General features: G+C 39.2%; 1 protein-coding gene across 1 annotated transcript in view; it reads right to left on the bottom strand.

The window, feature by feature from the left end:
• Positions 1-16066, bottom strand: part of ATRNL1 (attractin like 1) — a 645181-nt gene that overhangs the window by 558044 nt on the left and 71071 nt on the right. Inside the window, exons 2-5 of the mRNA XM_056850671.1 lie at positions 15505-15588; positions 14265-14378; positions 10783-10911; positions 8399-8607 (exon numbers count right to left, since the gene is read on the bottom strand). Coding sequence (XP_056706649.1) covers positions 8399-8607; positions 10783-10911; positions 14265-14378; positions 15505-15588 — 536 coding nt within the window. The remainder of the gene's footprint in view (positions 1-8398; positions 8608-10782; positions 10912-14264; positions 14379-15504; positions 15589-16066) is intronic.

The following is a 16066-nucleotide window of genomic DNA, read 5'->3' as shown; positions in this document are numbered from 1 at the left end:
GGGCAAGAGAACAAAGCTGGGGTCCAGCCTATGCACACAAGTGGAAGAAGGTCCGCCATTACTGGAAAGGGAGAGTGATCTGGATGCTGGTTGTAACATAGGGTGAAAACGCATGGTCACTTTATCCTCCTTTAATCCCTGTTTCAGCCAGGATTCAGCCAGGATCGAACGCATGTGTTTCACCTAATGTGTGTTCAATCCTGGCTAAAACAGGGATTAAAGGAGGATAAAGCGACCACGCATTTTCGCCCATAGTGTGATGGGCAGGGCCGGTTCCACCTGTCCCAGAAACAGCCAATGGAAGTGGATGGAATGTTGGGAGGGGCTGATAGTTGAAGAGTGTTAGGCAGATGGAGAGAAGGGGGAGAACACGAAGACAGAAAAAGGAAGATTCTGAGTCTGTAAAGGAAGTAGCCTGAGTTAGAGCTGACTTCCGAGAAGTGATACTATGTTATCCGAGACTGCTGTAACAATCTTAGATCATAAATTCAAATATTAAGAACAATGTATTGTTGTGTTTGAGTCATCACGTTGAAGTTGTAAATAAAAAAATAACTTTGTCTTCGTTTTAAACCCTATTGACTGGATGTCTAATGTTTCAGGGAAAATACCACACACACACACACTAACCCTGATGGTTGTTACAAAGGAATTTAATCAACCACCTGGTGGCAGTGAATAAGGAAAAGAAGTATTGAGTTCCCTGATTCCAACAGCTCTGTGCAGTAGCTGAGTGAGGGATGGATAACAAGGGGGAACTGGGCTGTTGATGTCTCTAGGAAAGAAAAGACAGGGGACACAATGCTTGGAAAGGGGTCAGGGCTCTCTACCTACTAAAGGGAGATGAAACAGGCAGTGAATTGTGACTGTGTGACCTACCTAAAAGCCTGAACTTATGTGATAATGGTTGTGAAGGGTGATAGGGTCTCTTAAGTGAGTGAAGAGGGTGTCACACATAGGGCACTCTAAAGAAATACCTAATACTGTGCCTGGTTTATTTATGGACCATTTCAACTCAGTTTCACAAGATCCTAAGGTCTGTAAAGGCTACTACCTGTGCCCTGGATCCTTTTCCATCCTAGCTGCTAAAATCATGTAAGGACCACTTCATCAAACTCTTAGCATCTATTATAAATCAGTCACTAAGGGCACCTTCCTTCGGCTACTCAAAGAGGCAGTTATTGGTCTGCTGCTTGAAAAACCATCCCCACAGAAAAATGTTGTGGCCAGTTATATCCCAGTTTCTGATCTGCCCTTTATAGTCAAAGTGATTCAGAGAGCCCTAGTAGACCACCTTCAAATCTTCTTGGACAACTCATCTACTTGGGCTGTTTTCAGCCTGGCTTTAAGCCAGGCTATAGGATGGAGATGGCTCTAGTTGATGACTTCCATCTGAATGTAGATAAAGGCCGTGCCTCTGTTACTCTTACTGGATTTATCTGCAGCCTTTGATACAGCAGATCATGCCATCATGTTGAGGCTTTTGAAGGCAGAAGTAGGTATTAGAGTTATAGATTTGGGACTGTGGACTATACGATTGTGTACAGTACTTACTGTCTGTTGCTGTAAGTATGCTCCTACTATGTAATTCCTGCATCATTTAACTTTTCATGTTTGTACTATGTTTCAGATTTCTGCAGTCCACAAGCTCCTGGCTTATACATACTCAGCATTTAACAGTTAATCGATGTTAGCATTAATTTTCCTAAAGGCAAATTGACATATTTTGTATTCTGATGAGATCCTGTCTTCTGATATTACATTGGACTCATATCTTTACATTTCATATAAGTTAAAATTAACTATATACCTTTTAGTATATAGTTATACTATAGTATATAGTTATACTATAGGTTATAAAGACATATTTTGTGAAGAACAGTGACACCAAGTGGTAAACAGTAAAGAAATTCTAAAATTTCAATAAGCTCCCCTACCCCCAATCTATTTACCCTTATTTAAATTTGGTAGTTCTAATGCTGTCTGGGATTTATGAAGATAATCAATATAGTTGTTTTAGCATATGAATTTTTGCTTTGAAAATATCTGATATATTAAAGTATACAATAGAGCAAGATGACATTCCACATATAACAACGATTAAAAAACACAGGGAAATTACTGCATTTCACAATTTATCCAAAGAAAATTATGTTCTGAATGAGAGGTTCACTAAAATAAAAATATCCCATTCATAACCTTAAAATGTGACCAGATCGAGAGAGTGTTCACAACAGCTGTGCAGCATATAACTGACTGCTCACATAGACACAAGAAGTTTATTTTCGCTCTGAATGTGTTCACTATCATGTCATATCTGCCTCTGCACATAGTGGTTAGCACTGAACTCTATCCAATTTGGTTCTATGAGGAGTGTTTCTGGGCACAAACTATTCTTCTGAGAGCATCTGTAATGTGTGAGTTGGTTTGACCTCAACATACTACTGATGTACCACATATAAACACTCTAACTTCTAAGAATATCATACTCAAAAGCTTTATCTCCACTGAAGGAGCCATCCCAGGATGGTCCTTTCATGCACATGTCCCCAATGGTTCCATTTCTAAATACCTTTTGTACCATATCATTAAGTACATAACATTTGGTACTGCCAGCAAAACTCTTGGTTGTGCCAGGGCAACAATATTCCTAACTAGTGTGTTTACTAGTTAGTCAGGAACACATTGGCGCTTAACTTCCTGAAAGCTGTGCATCTGTATATTTCAGATGATTGCCCTCCTACCAGCAATAGGTTTGGTTTCACTCTAAGTACACTTGCTGTTGTCTACTGCTTATTAAGGTATGTCTGCTCTTTCCTTAGGGCTGATACAGTGACTGGCATCTCCCTTGGTGGCTGCCCTCATTAGAAGAAAAATGGAGCAGATTTCTGTTCCGGATCACGCACTGACAGAATGAACTCCTTCATGGCTCTACCATATGTGCTCATGTTGGTTACAGGATTCCTGAAGGCTGCTCATCTTCTTGATATAATGCAGCTGATTGCTCTCAAGCTAGTAAAAGCTTTGGCTGGGATCCAAACAACGGTAGAACAAGAAGTACCACAAGCCCCAGGGGACTGTGGGCTTTTTTTTTTTAAGAATCCCCTACACATAGCAAACTGAACCAAAAGTGAGGAAAAATCTCTGTGATGTGGTTTAAGGGGATTTTCTATTAAATAAAACAAGTCAAAATTACCACTTGCTATCCCAAACTTGTGGGTATGCCTGAAGTTCCTCTTTGGATCCTAATTCTTCTTTTCACTGCAAGTATATTTGCTGTTCTGAACTACAGAAAGTAACAAGTTGTTATACTAGATGACATCAGACATTCTTAGACATCCTTCATACAACACATAGTTAAATTGTGGAACTCCCTGCCCCAGGATGTGGTGATGGCTGCCAACTTGGAAGGCTTTAAGAGGGGAGTAGACATGTTCATGGAGGAGAGGAAAATTCATGGCTACTAGTAAAAATGAATACTAGTCATGATGCATACCTATTCTCTCCAGGATCAAAGTAGCACGCCTATTAGGTGCTTTAGAAAAAAGGCAGGATAATGCTGCTTCAGTCGTATTGTTTGTGGCCTCCCTAGAGGCACCTGGTTGGGCCACTGTGTAACAGACTGCTGGACTTGATGGACCTTGGTCTGATCCAGCATGGCCTTTCTTATGTTCTTATGTTATGTTCTCATTTGTTGGACATGTTATTGGAGTTGCCTAGAAGCCACCTCAGAAGTTAAATTAACATACTTGGGACAGTGACACCTAAATGGGGTTGCCAGAAGCTACTTGGAGATAATTCTTCCCTCCTAACTAATTTTTCCCTCTTGGTCAAGCAATTTCAGTGCTGCAATTATTGTTCCTTTTCAAGTACAGAGAATACAGGTCAGAAGGAGAAAAGGTTGTAAGGGGGAAGGCATGTGAGAACAAAGTTATAAAGAGGGTGAAGAAAACATGAATCTTTCCTTCTTTTCTGGCAATATCGCTTGCCTTCAGGATGTGAGCACTTGGAACTGAATATGCCCCCAAGTCCACTTACACTTGAGGGAGACATGAGCAACAAACCTGCACTCTTTGAAGTTCAACTGCAGGAAAGACTGACAGATAGGTGCTTCAGGGAACTTGACTTTTACAATCCTTTTGGTTGCTTCACACATTCATGGAATTGCTGTGGTTAGCTAAGGTAGTTTTGCTTATGAGGTTTTCTTGAAGAGGATTAAAGCTATCTGATTTCTGTACAATTATTTCTGGAGAAACATTGTCATAAAATAATTTTTCTTGTAAATCTCTGAAACTACAGAAAAGGCTCTAAAACAGCACCCATATATAAGCTCATTATTAATGTACACTTAAGAGGTTTAATAGCATAATTTCAAGAAAATGTACAACTATGAAATGCCACAGACTTTTTGGTTTATGTTTAACAAAAATGGAAAGAAAATATAACCAGTACAATTACACTGCTCACATCATGGGTGTTAACCTCAACAAAATGACATTTTTGGGAGATTTTTTTTACACAGAATTACTATGCAAAACACAATGAATGCTTTCTGAACCAAGGCTAAGTACCTGAGCCAAGACTGTCATACCTTTAAAAACACAAACATGATGTTTTAGATGGTATTGTAATACCTCTTGATCTCAATCACATTTCTTATAAAACTTTATATGTTTGAGAACTGGAACAATATTTTGCCAGTCTGAACTGGACTGGACTCAAGAGAAAAAAAATCAAACACAGCAAAAAGTGTAATTTGTTATTATTGTGGTGCCTTAGGAATTACAAAAGCAGTCGTGACCTGTTTATTCAAGAGGTAAAATCATGCCTAATCAGTAAGCCTATTCTCTGATCTTGAATGCATATTGTTCCCATAAATACTTTTTCCACTTAAAGATATTTACTTGTTGGACATAGGCTTGTAATTTCCCCTTTGCCTAAAGAAAGTAAATTTAACTAATTTTACTACAAAAATTATAGTTCTAACTTTTTGTTGTTTAAAGATGCCTTCTGAATTAAACTTAAGTCAGAAACACCAAGAAAACTGTAAAGGATAAACAGGAATAAAAACGATCTTGCATGTCAGTGGCCCCATTATCATTCTTATCTTTAATCAACATTTATTAATCAGGTGGGTAAATTACACAAACAAACAAATTTTAAAAAGAATGTAAAGGTGTAAATCCACTTTGAAAGTAAAGTGCTTGGGATCAAAACTTTCCTTGTTCCAGAACTATGGACAGCTCCTTTCTATCCATTACTGGACAAAAGAGCAGTGAATTGAATATAAAAGTAGAGTCTCAAACCTATTTCAAGCTGTACCTTTATATTATGGTGACGCATAAACAGTAAGAGCAGACATAATCAATATCTCTAATGCGCAACATGGTCCCATCTGTGGTGGGTGGGTAGAAAGGAGAGAAGGACGCTGGGAAAGGGGAGGATATGGGGGGTTGCTGCGGGAGGGAAAGTGAAAATAACGTGCAGAGTGGAAATCAGGAGAAAGTGAGACCTCCCCCCGGAAGTGCTAGCAGGCTTCCCACCATTAAACTGGGACATAGCAGAAGCTCCCAGGGCGAGGAAAAGCTGAAGAAAAGGGGAAGGGGAAGGCTTTGTTGGAGGGAAGGAGAGAAAGAAGCAGGAAAAGGGAGCAGCTATGAGGGCTTTCAGTGAAGGTGAAGAGGAAATAGTGGGGGAGGAGGAAAATGAGTCCCCCCTGCAAGTCCTTGAGGATGCCCTGCTTGTCAATATATCTAATTCTCAACACGGCTCCATCTGTGGATACTTAAATCTGTATTTTGGAGCCATCTTCTGGGCATGGTCACTGGAGGAGTGGGAAGGGGAGGGAGTTATGAATTTCCTGCATTGTATAGGGGGTTGGACTAGATGACACTGGAGGTCCCTTCCAACTCTATGTTTCTATAATTTCTATTCAACATTTGAGGTCTCATATATAATTCAGATGCAAAGCAAGAAAGCACTACAAATACCTGGACCCTGCCTAGCACAAACACTTCCATAAAGAATTCCAGATTGATGGAAAGTGACAAAATACAGAAGCAGTCTGATATTGTTCAGAGGCCACCATCTTTTTTGGTTCCATTGCTGGCTCCAACAAAATCTCTCATGGGGGATTCTGATGGGCCAAAGGTGAGCACTGATGAATTTCATTAGGCATTTAGCTTGACTTAGCCTTTGAGCCTAAATTATCTGTCATTAATGCAGTTGTAGAGACAAGGTTTTATAGAAGAAAAAGAAGAGTGGGCTTTTATATGCCGACTTTCTCTACCACTTAAGGAAGAATCAAACCGGCTTACAACCACCTTCCATTCCCCTCCCCACAACAGACACACTGTGAGGTAGGTGAGGCCGAGAGAGCTCTAAGAGAACTGTGATTAGCCCAAGGTGACCCAGCTGGCTTCACGTGTAGGAGTGGGGAAACCAACCCAGTTCACCAGATTAGCATCTGACACACATGTTGAGGAGTGGGGAATCAAACCCAGTTCTCCAGATTAGAGTCCATCACTTCAAACCACAGCTCTTAACCACTACACCATGCTAGTTTTAAAAGTCACAAAGTCACCTTATTTAAATATCTGAAAGCTTCAAGTACTTAATGTAAAACAAAGAGCAATACTGTCCTTTAGGAAGAAAATCAATTCTTGCTGGCTGAAATACAAATGGCAGATGGTTTCTCTACATACTTTCTTGGCTGTAACCACATGGCATTTTACATATATACATAACACTTTTCATGGTAACTATCATTTTAGATCACAAAAGGGATGGAAGAGCATCCTGTTGAGAGTTTCTTTGCATCGTCCTTTTCTGTTACCAGAAGATAATAGGATTTTTGTCAGTAATATCAGTATGGCTGAACAATAAAAGACTGGATTGTTCCTTATCTTTCAGTGTTCCCTTAGGTATAGAATGGTAATTCTACTCCATGTTACTGATTGTGATCGAGGATCTTAGAATTGCTGAAGATCTATGAATTGGAATGGACAGTATTATAATGCAGAATCAGCTATCAGGTACAATATAAGTAACAGGACTTTTTAAATTGATTTTCTTGTCTTTCATCACCTTGATTCAGAATGTTCATTCCAAAGTATCCACCAGATGTCACAATTGCTCAGAAAGACCAGTATACTACCACATATTCACTTTATACCTCAAATTGTAGTTTTTGGTAACCATTTGACAATTTATCTGAGCACAGAATGAATGGAGCTGCTGTCTGAATTCTTTTTAGTAGCATGTGTCACGTTATTCCCTTTTACCTTTTAGTAGCAGATGACAAAACTAAAAAATAAACAGTGATGACCATTCACTGGATATAAATCTTTCTCTCGGCAAATAGCACAGAACTAAGTTAAAAGTCTTCTGAAAACAATCCTGCAAACCCCCTCACACATAATCTGCCTGTCAAGAGACCTTTCACTTCTAATGATCTGCATACTGCAATTTATAGACAGAACCATCTTTGTCCTCTGTTTTTTCCACTTCCTAGACTATACTTCTAGCTACTTCCCATTAATCTCTTTTCTGCTCTGCTTTACCCCCTGCTACTGTCACACTTGGCACTCTTCTTAGCCTTATGCCAAGCTTTTCCCCCCAATTCTTTTAGCAACACATGCTATTTCTTTCTCTTTTCACCGCTTAGTGCCCTTTCCAAGAACCATCTGGTGATGGAACTAATTTCCAAAAGTTGTAGGCTGCTTTCTCTCCACTGCAGGCTACGTCGCATGGACCAGCCTGTCTTACATGACAATATATATTTTTTAAATGGTATAAGTTGCAAAAGACAATACTTAAAGATGGATTGGTTGCCTATGAGAAAAACTGCCGGCTCACGTTCTCAAACTATTCTCTATTGTCACAAAAAGTAGACACTTCCTTTAAAAACAAAGCAGATTTGAGGGGGTTCTAACATCTTTGTTACCCAAAAGAAACTTTGCAACGTTTTAGAAAATGAAGCAACAAAGTTTTTGTATGACAATGCACACTGAACATGTGTTGGAGCACTTGCAGAAATATGCTCAAGGAGCAACACCCAAAAATCCAAGGAGAAAAAAAATGTTAAGACCATCAGGGTATTTTGTGAAATGAAGGGACATTAGACAATAGAAGCAGAAATTCCATGCATTCCATAGGTGCCACTTAAAAACATATCAGAACCCCCAATTCAAAAGTAATTGGATAGCATAAGCTACCAGGCATTATAACATCTATCTTTTCATATTTCTAGCCTGACCTATCTGGAGCTTCACGGAGCACTAATAATTTAAAACAGAACTGAAATACAAAACAGACGCCCTGGAGATTGTCGATTCATGGGGTGTATAAGTAGATCATAGCGAGGCAGCAACTCTCAGGAAATATTTTGCCAACTGACCTTGCCAACTGTCATTACACACGCACAGTTTTTCTCCCGTCAGATCACAGTAGCCATGATCAGGACTCCCACAGTTAGCTTTACAGTAAGGAATATCACAGGCTTCTCCCTTCCAATACTTGTCACATTCACAATATACCCGGCTTGGAATGGAGTTGCTAGTTGTGCACTTTCCATGCCCCGAGCAATTATTGGGACATGAATTAATTCTGTAATAATTAAGATGGGGGAAAAGAAATAAGCCGTATTAACAGGCAGATAATCATACTCTTCATTATTTCATCAATCAGAAGATAACAATGCCTTAAGAACAGCAACCTTTCAACGACTTACCCCAACATTCATTATCTCTCAGAAGTCAAATATCAACCTCTAATGACCCATTCAATAGCAAAGTCAGAACTGGAAAGCCAGTAATATTCAAGGATTGTTCATTGATGATTCTTTCATATTGTCACCATCATATATGTCACTTTAGTGATACATAATTAAGACTAGAGATGCATCCGTATGCAAGAAAAGGGAAGCCTAGACAACCATGGGCTAAAAATATTTCTGTTCAGTGAATGCTCAAAGATGAAACCCAGCTTTGCTGGACTATGAAATGTTACAGCTACTTAGCCGAGGCATGGCAAAGGCTTTTCCAGCTTGGAAGCAACACTGTGAACATCTTTTTGCCAGTTGAAGATGACCTGGTCTAAGTTTATGTTCCTTCTCTGTTACAGGTATGTAGTCTGGCAATAGCCAGATGTATGAGCCTTTGGCTCTTAGCCTGTGGCTTGATGCCCATGGCCTTAAGTGAGCTGCACTTCTGTAACTTGCACCAGCCCACAATATTAGAACTTTTTTATTAGATGCTTTTACGTTGTACTTTTGCATTTAAGCTGCTTTGAGTCCCCAAATGGAGAAAATGTGTGGTATAAATACCTAAATAAATAAATAAATTTCATAGAGAGCAAAACAAATGAGTGTGAACCTTAAAACAATTAAATAAGGGGAGGGGCTGTGCCTCAGTGGCAGAGCATCTGCTTGGCATGCAGAAGGTCCCAGGTTCAATCACTGGCAACTCCAGTGAAAAGGACCCGGTAGCAGCTGATGTGAAAGACCTCGGCCTGAGAATCTGGAGTGCTGCTGCAATTCTTAGTAGACAATATTGACTTTACATAGCTTTCCATGTAAGAAATTCATAATATTTGAAGAAGCCTTGAAAAGCACATGCCATTATGCAGCAACAGTAACCCATAAATAGCTACAGCTATGGGGTGGGGTTGGATCCTGCAGAGTAATGAGCAACCTCTGTCTTCAGTTTCATAAAAAGAGCAAAACTGTACCAACACTAGGGATGAATACAGATGACTATTGACCATGTGGTAATTTACACAGGCCTATAAACCACATTAAGCTGCAGTCAAAAGCTCTGCTCACGACCTGCGTTCGATCCCGACGGAAGTCGGTTTCAGGTAGCCGGCTCAAGGTTGACTTAGCCTTACATCCTTCCATGGTCGGTGAAATGAGTACCCAGCTTGCTGGGGGCAAAGGGAAGATGACTGGGGAAGGCACTGGCAAACCACCTCGCAAACAAAGTCTGCCTTGGAAACGTCGGGATGTGACGTCACCCCATGGGTCAGGAATGACCCGGTGCTTGTACAGGGGACCTTTACCTTTATAAACCACATGCTAAACTGATTGACTCTACTACTTTACAAAGTGATGGGAGGAATTTACCATTCACCAACACCAGATCAGAAATCTTGGAAATAAGGGTAGTGGTTTCAGGAGAGTAGCCATGTTGGTCTGCCGTAGAAGAGCTAAATTTGAGTCAAGTGGCACCTTCAAGACCAACAAGATTTTCAATGAATAAGATTTCAAGCATCAAAGCTCCCTGCGTCAGAAAGGTAGTGGTAAAATTCTTAGAACTTGGCACAGCTTGTTTATCAAGTGGTTACATGTACACTAAAGTAAGGTTACTATTTCAAAAGTATTTGTCTGAATTCATCACAGGGCTATAAATGTTTCCTACAGACATTGGACTGACCTATTTTGTTCATCATATATTAAATCTGTTGGTTCAGTCCAATGTGAGAGAGAGCCCACAATAAATTATTCTACAACTGCATATACAAACAACTTAGTCATGGAAGAAAGAGAGCACTCATGCAAATTATTTTTCCTGAAAGAATTGTCATCAGCTTGAGAAGGCTGCATTTCTTCATGTAAGCAACATTTTTCATAATCTTCAGGAAACTTAATGTTCTTTGTGAAAATCCCGATTTACATAAGATCTTCGAATATTTTAAACTCCAGATTTTATTTACTAAGAGATTTTATTTACTAATATCTCTGCTGATCAGTAAACAAAAAACATGACTGATAAAATTACTTACGAGTAAAAAATATTAAATCCTGTTAGATTATAAGCAGCATCACTAAAAAAGTGTAGCAACGCATAACCAGATGTAGTAACCACTTCAGGAACAGTTTCATTTCCACGAACTTCAGGAACTATAAGACCACTGTAAAAAAAACAAAAAAAAACGAGAGCTTCATATTATCAATAACACCAACAATAAACAGTAGCAGATTTGAATAATTGGGTGAACGCTCAGGAAAAAATTGGGAACATTCTAGAATCCCATTCCACAGCACTCATTAAAGTGAAGTTAGAAATTCATGCATACTGAATAAAGCAGGGTTTTCTAACTGTTTTTCATTTCAAAGATCTGCCTGAAGTTCATATGAGCTAGAGTTTGAATTTTAGCTTTTAGAAGCAGGCTGTAGTTCTATTTCATTAAAGGCTTGGACTGCTGCAGTTAAATTTAGATTTATGTATTTATCATTTATGTATTTACCTTGTATGTATCATCGGAACCACAAAATTAATTTTTTAAATTTAATAATTTGGGACTTGTTTGTTGATTCAACCTTGTGCTTTGTTGCATAGGCACTCAAATTTCCAAACAGGAACAGGACAGAAATATTAGCAGATAACTGCTCAAAAATAGTACTGTTTGGTCTTCAAGTTTACAAAAGAATCCTTTTACTTGGTATATAAATAACTGAATAGTAAATTAAGTAAGACAGAAAAGCAAAATTTATTTTAAAAATTCAGGAGGCAATTTAAATATTAACATGGGAAGCTGCAATCTGTAAAGTCAGAATTGAGGCTACAGAGATACACAAAATAAATCCAAATATATTAATATCTATTACAAATGTGAGAACTTTAATCACTCAGGAGCGCGATCTACATATCAGTGAAAGATATAAACACTCTAATCCTAAAACCAAGGGATGCTGGCAGTTTTTAATCAGTCCATCAAATGGGAATACAGAAATGGTGGTAGCTCTGATTTTTAAAAATCTACTATCTATGGCATCATTTTGTAGTATAAAAATGTTTACAGGTCTGCCTATATTACATGGTATGAACTGTGATTACGTATATGGAGTAATGTCAGATTTGCTATTTTAAAATAAAAACACTATTACTGGTTTTGGCTATGTGTTTACAAGGTAATTACTGTTCCTAAATATTTCTGTTTTGAGGGGTCATCCTGGGAGTGAATACAATTTAAAAGTTTGGAGTTCTGTACATTATTCAAGTAAATATTGGGTCCAGAATGACAGCCACCCCTACTCTGACACACCAGCTGTTACTCCCCTCAGTTTCAATTTTTGTAAGATACTGAAATTGCAAAAAAAATGCATTCTTTATAAGGTAAACAGTTTAACATGTAAAAATAACTTATCCCAAGCATGTATTGAGAAAAGCAATATAGAAGAAACACATCATTTTTAAAGGATAAGAACCTGTGATCTTTGTTTTTCATGAAATAGGAAATTTAAGATTACTGTAGCACACCGGAAACTTTTATAAGTGGGAACTGGTGCTAGGCAAGCTCTCTATAGCTCAAATTGTAATTGGGCTAACAAGGGGTATCAGTTAACAGTTAGGAAAAGATCTCAGGCTTTAATCAAGAGCTCTGAACTTCTATTGTTATTGTTCATGTACATTTCCAGCACAGTCACTTGGAGACTATGGTTAAGGTAACATATTGCAAAGGTCACAAAGTTGGATCCTAACAGCTTTTCTGCAAGTGGCAGAAATGCAATCTTGCCCAGTTCCCTTCCTTGCTTCATTCCCCGCCCCGGCATGGATTGTTGTGCATGCAGGTCCACAATACCCAGCCAGAACAACATTTTTTGGAAAGGTGGGGGCTCCTCTTTCATGCACAAATGAAAACACTAGCAGGATTCTACCCGCTATTTTAAAAAATGCTCCTGGGCACTAAGTTGATACACATTTTTTTCATGTCCTCCTGAAAGAATGATTTTTGTCTTTCGTGGCAACTGATTTTTTTTACATAATTAGTTCTGTATAAAAATATTATCTCAAAACAATCAAGGCTTTTCTTCTTGCAACCTTTATATGTTTGCTTTGGTAAGGGAAACATTCAGGAATGGCCCTATCCTTGAGGTGTCTTGTACTTTGATGAGGACTGGATTGCTGGGGTGAGGGGGGTTATGTTCTGTAAGTTACATTCCCATTTACAAAAACTTCACATTCAAATCAATTTCAGCAATTAGAATAGTTTTATTAACATTCAGTGACAGGTTAAAGGAATCACCTGAGCATTTACACACAGTATATATCAGCCTTGGCTATCTAATCTGATGAATGCTGACAAGAAGGGGGTAAAATGACACACACCCAAAATGCATTTCATGTGTAACTGAGAATGGAGCAATAATTTCAGGTCAAGAGCGCTCACCTCATAATTAAAGTGAGCATTAAGTACTGAGGAAATTAGCTCTTTATATTTGAACTGCAGCAGAATAAGAGGTACCATATTTTTCGCTCCATAAGACGCACCTGATCATAAGTCGCACCTAGTTTTTAGAGGAGGAAAACAAGAAAAAATATATTCTGAATCAAGTGGTGTACTGCCCCTGGAAGCCCAGCGGGGGGGTCTTTAAACTCCTCCGCGGTGCCATCCCAGGTAGCGCAGAGCACTTTCAAGACCCCCCCCCCGCCTGGCTTCTAGGGACTCCCTGGAAGCCTGGCGGGGGGGGGGTCTTTAAACTCCTCCGCGCTGCCATCCCAGAGCACTTTCAAGACGGAGGACCCGCCCAACAGCTGAGCCTCGGGACCAGGAAGCGCAGGGGGAGGTTAAACTGCTCTGTGCTGCCTGGGCAGGCAGCGCAGAGCAGTTTAAAGACCCACCGCCCCCCTTCCCGGGACTCCCGGGAAGGGGGCGGTGGGGGGTTAAACTGCTCTGCGCTGTCTGCCCAGAGCAGTTTAACCTCCCCCCGTGCTTCCCGCCAGCGCTGGCTGGCGGCTTCCTAGCCGGCTCCCGGGGCATGCCGGCTCTGCGCTGGGCTGCCGTGGCTGGGGGTCGGCCGTGGCTCCCAGGGCCTCTCGCAGCTTTGCCCTTCTCCCCGGGGGCCGGATTCACACACATTCGCTCCATAAGACGCACAGACATTTCCCCTCACTTTTGAGGAGGAAAAAAGTGCATCTTATGGAGCGAAAAATACGGTATCTAATACCATATGAAGTGCAAAGACCATTCTGACCCTTAAAAGCCCTGATAAAAAAGGGCTAGTGTTCTTGTTTGTAAAAAAGGAGAAACTTGGGCTAGGTAGAATATGTGGGGGAAATTAATTTTAAAATGTGGATTCACTGAAAAAAACAGCACAAGGAACAATATGGTAAACAAGGACAAATTTGGTCTTAAATAGGTAAATGGATAATGAAATAAAAATAGAACAATAGCAAATTTAAATGTTCTAATGCTAACTTTCTATTCAAACATAACTATTTTTATTACATTATAATAAAAGCAGCTAAAACTGAAGTACTTACCTAAATACAGCTATTAAAGGTGCATATATTGAATCTCCATCATAAACATACATATGGTCCCAACTACATTCTGTGGCAAAATGATTAAATCTTAATCTTAAAACTGAATTAGGACTAGGAGAGAAAAACAGCAAATATATTAGTAAAATCCTGTTCAGAAATAGCATCTGCTCTAATGAAATGCAAATATATGTGCAGCAATATAATATCATTTAAAGACAAGGATTCTTTTTGATGATAGCTATGAGCTTGGTTCTTTGAAATTTAGCTTGCTCTTTCATTCGCTCCACTGCTTATGATGGATGGAAAGTGACATTAAGTCACAGCCGACTTATGGTGACCCCGTAGGGTTTTCAAGGCAAGATACGTTCAGAAGTGGTTTGCCATTGCCTGCCTATGCATCATGGTGACCCTGGATTTCCTTGGAGGTCTCTCATCCAAATACTAACCAGGGCTGACCCTTCCTAGTTTCTGAGACCTGACGGGAATGGGCTAGCCTGGGCTATCGTCAGGACACCACTGCATATTTATAACAGTTTACAGTAAAAACTACATCACATAAAAGCATAAGGAATGTGCATTGTTAAAATACAAAGATAAGTTAATGCACAATTTACAGAGAAATTAACTCAGCAGGAAATACAAAAACTAAACTGTCAGAAAGGAGCAAACAGTCATTGGAAATGAGATTATGTTATCTTTGAACATGCCAATTTCATAATAGAAATATTTTACAATAAGTGCAATATATCCATTAGAAGCACTTAAAAATCTGACATTCAAAAAATGACTGACAGATTTATGCTGCTGAACATGTCATTTAATTGAATTCTCCTGGCCCAAGAGCTATTTGTATTAAACAATGGTTCTAGAATTTAACTGAAGCAAAAACCTTGCTTATTCGGGCATTCACCATGAGATTGAAAAAGAAATATTACATAGAATGAAGATACTTTGCACGAAGGCATTCTATGCACATAAGGCACCAACCTCCAGGTAAGGCCTGGAGATCTCCTGGAATTACAACTGATCTCCAGATGACAGAGATCAGTTCTCCAGGAGAAAGTGGCTGTTTTGGAGGGTGGACTCTATGGCATTATACGCTGCTGAGGTCCCTAACCTCCCCAAACCCCACCATCCCCAAGCTCTACCCCCCAAATCTCCAGGTGTTTCCCATCCCAGAGTTGGCAACCCTATATGTACATGATTTGAGTAGATATTAACATAAAAATATACTTACTATCCTTCAATTAACCATGTACATTTAGTTTTGTATTTATAATTTATTGGTCCATCTGTTAAGTATCCAGAAGGCTCAGTTAACCTACAAAAGAATAAGCCAAGAATAATTAGGTTTTCAAGACAATAGTCTTTTTCTTCTTTTTAACAAAACATAATATCTAAAAAGGTATCACATCATGAAACAAAACTAAGAAGAAAAACAGAGTTTCTTCAAACAGTAATGGCATAACAAGTAATAGGAGAAAGGAGATATAATAATATTGCTCCATCACTTTTCCAACAAGTACTGCCTAAAGTTGCTTACAATGAAATAATAAAACCACCATAAAATAAAGACATAAAGATATCCAGAGAAGTACTAAAACTGAGCAATATAAAAGATTTACTATGTAGCATACGCTAGCTGAAAAAGAAATGTCTTGTGGACAGCATATAAAGAAGGGCTTAAAAGCAGCTTCTTTTCCAGAGCAGCCCCACACAGAACATTACATTAATAAATCCAAGATAATTAGCAATGCATGAACGACAATTTCCAGGTCTTAGAACCAAAATAGGTGGGA

Source organism: Euleptes europaea, chromosome 5 (assembly GCF_029931775.1).
Source record: "Euleptes europaea isolate rEulEur1 chromosome 5, rEulEur1.hap1, whole genome shotgun sequence".
Lineage (NCBI taxonomy): Eukaryota > Metazoa > Chordata > Lepidosauria > Squamata > Sphaerodactylidae > Euleptes > Euleptes europaea.
The sequence above is the reverse complement of the archived record's forward strand: the minus strand, read 5'-3'. Positions and strand labels throughout refer to the sequence as shown.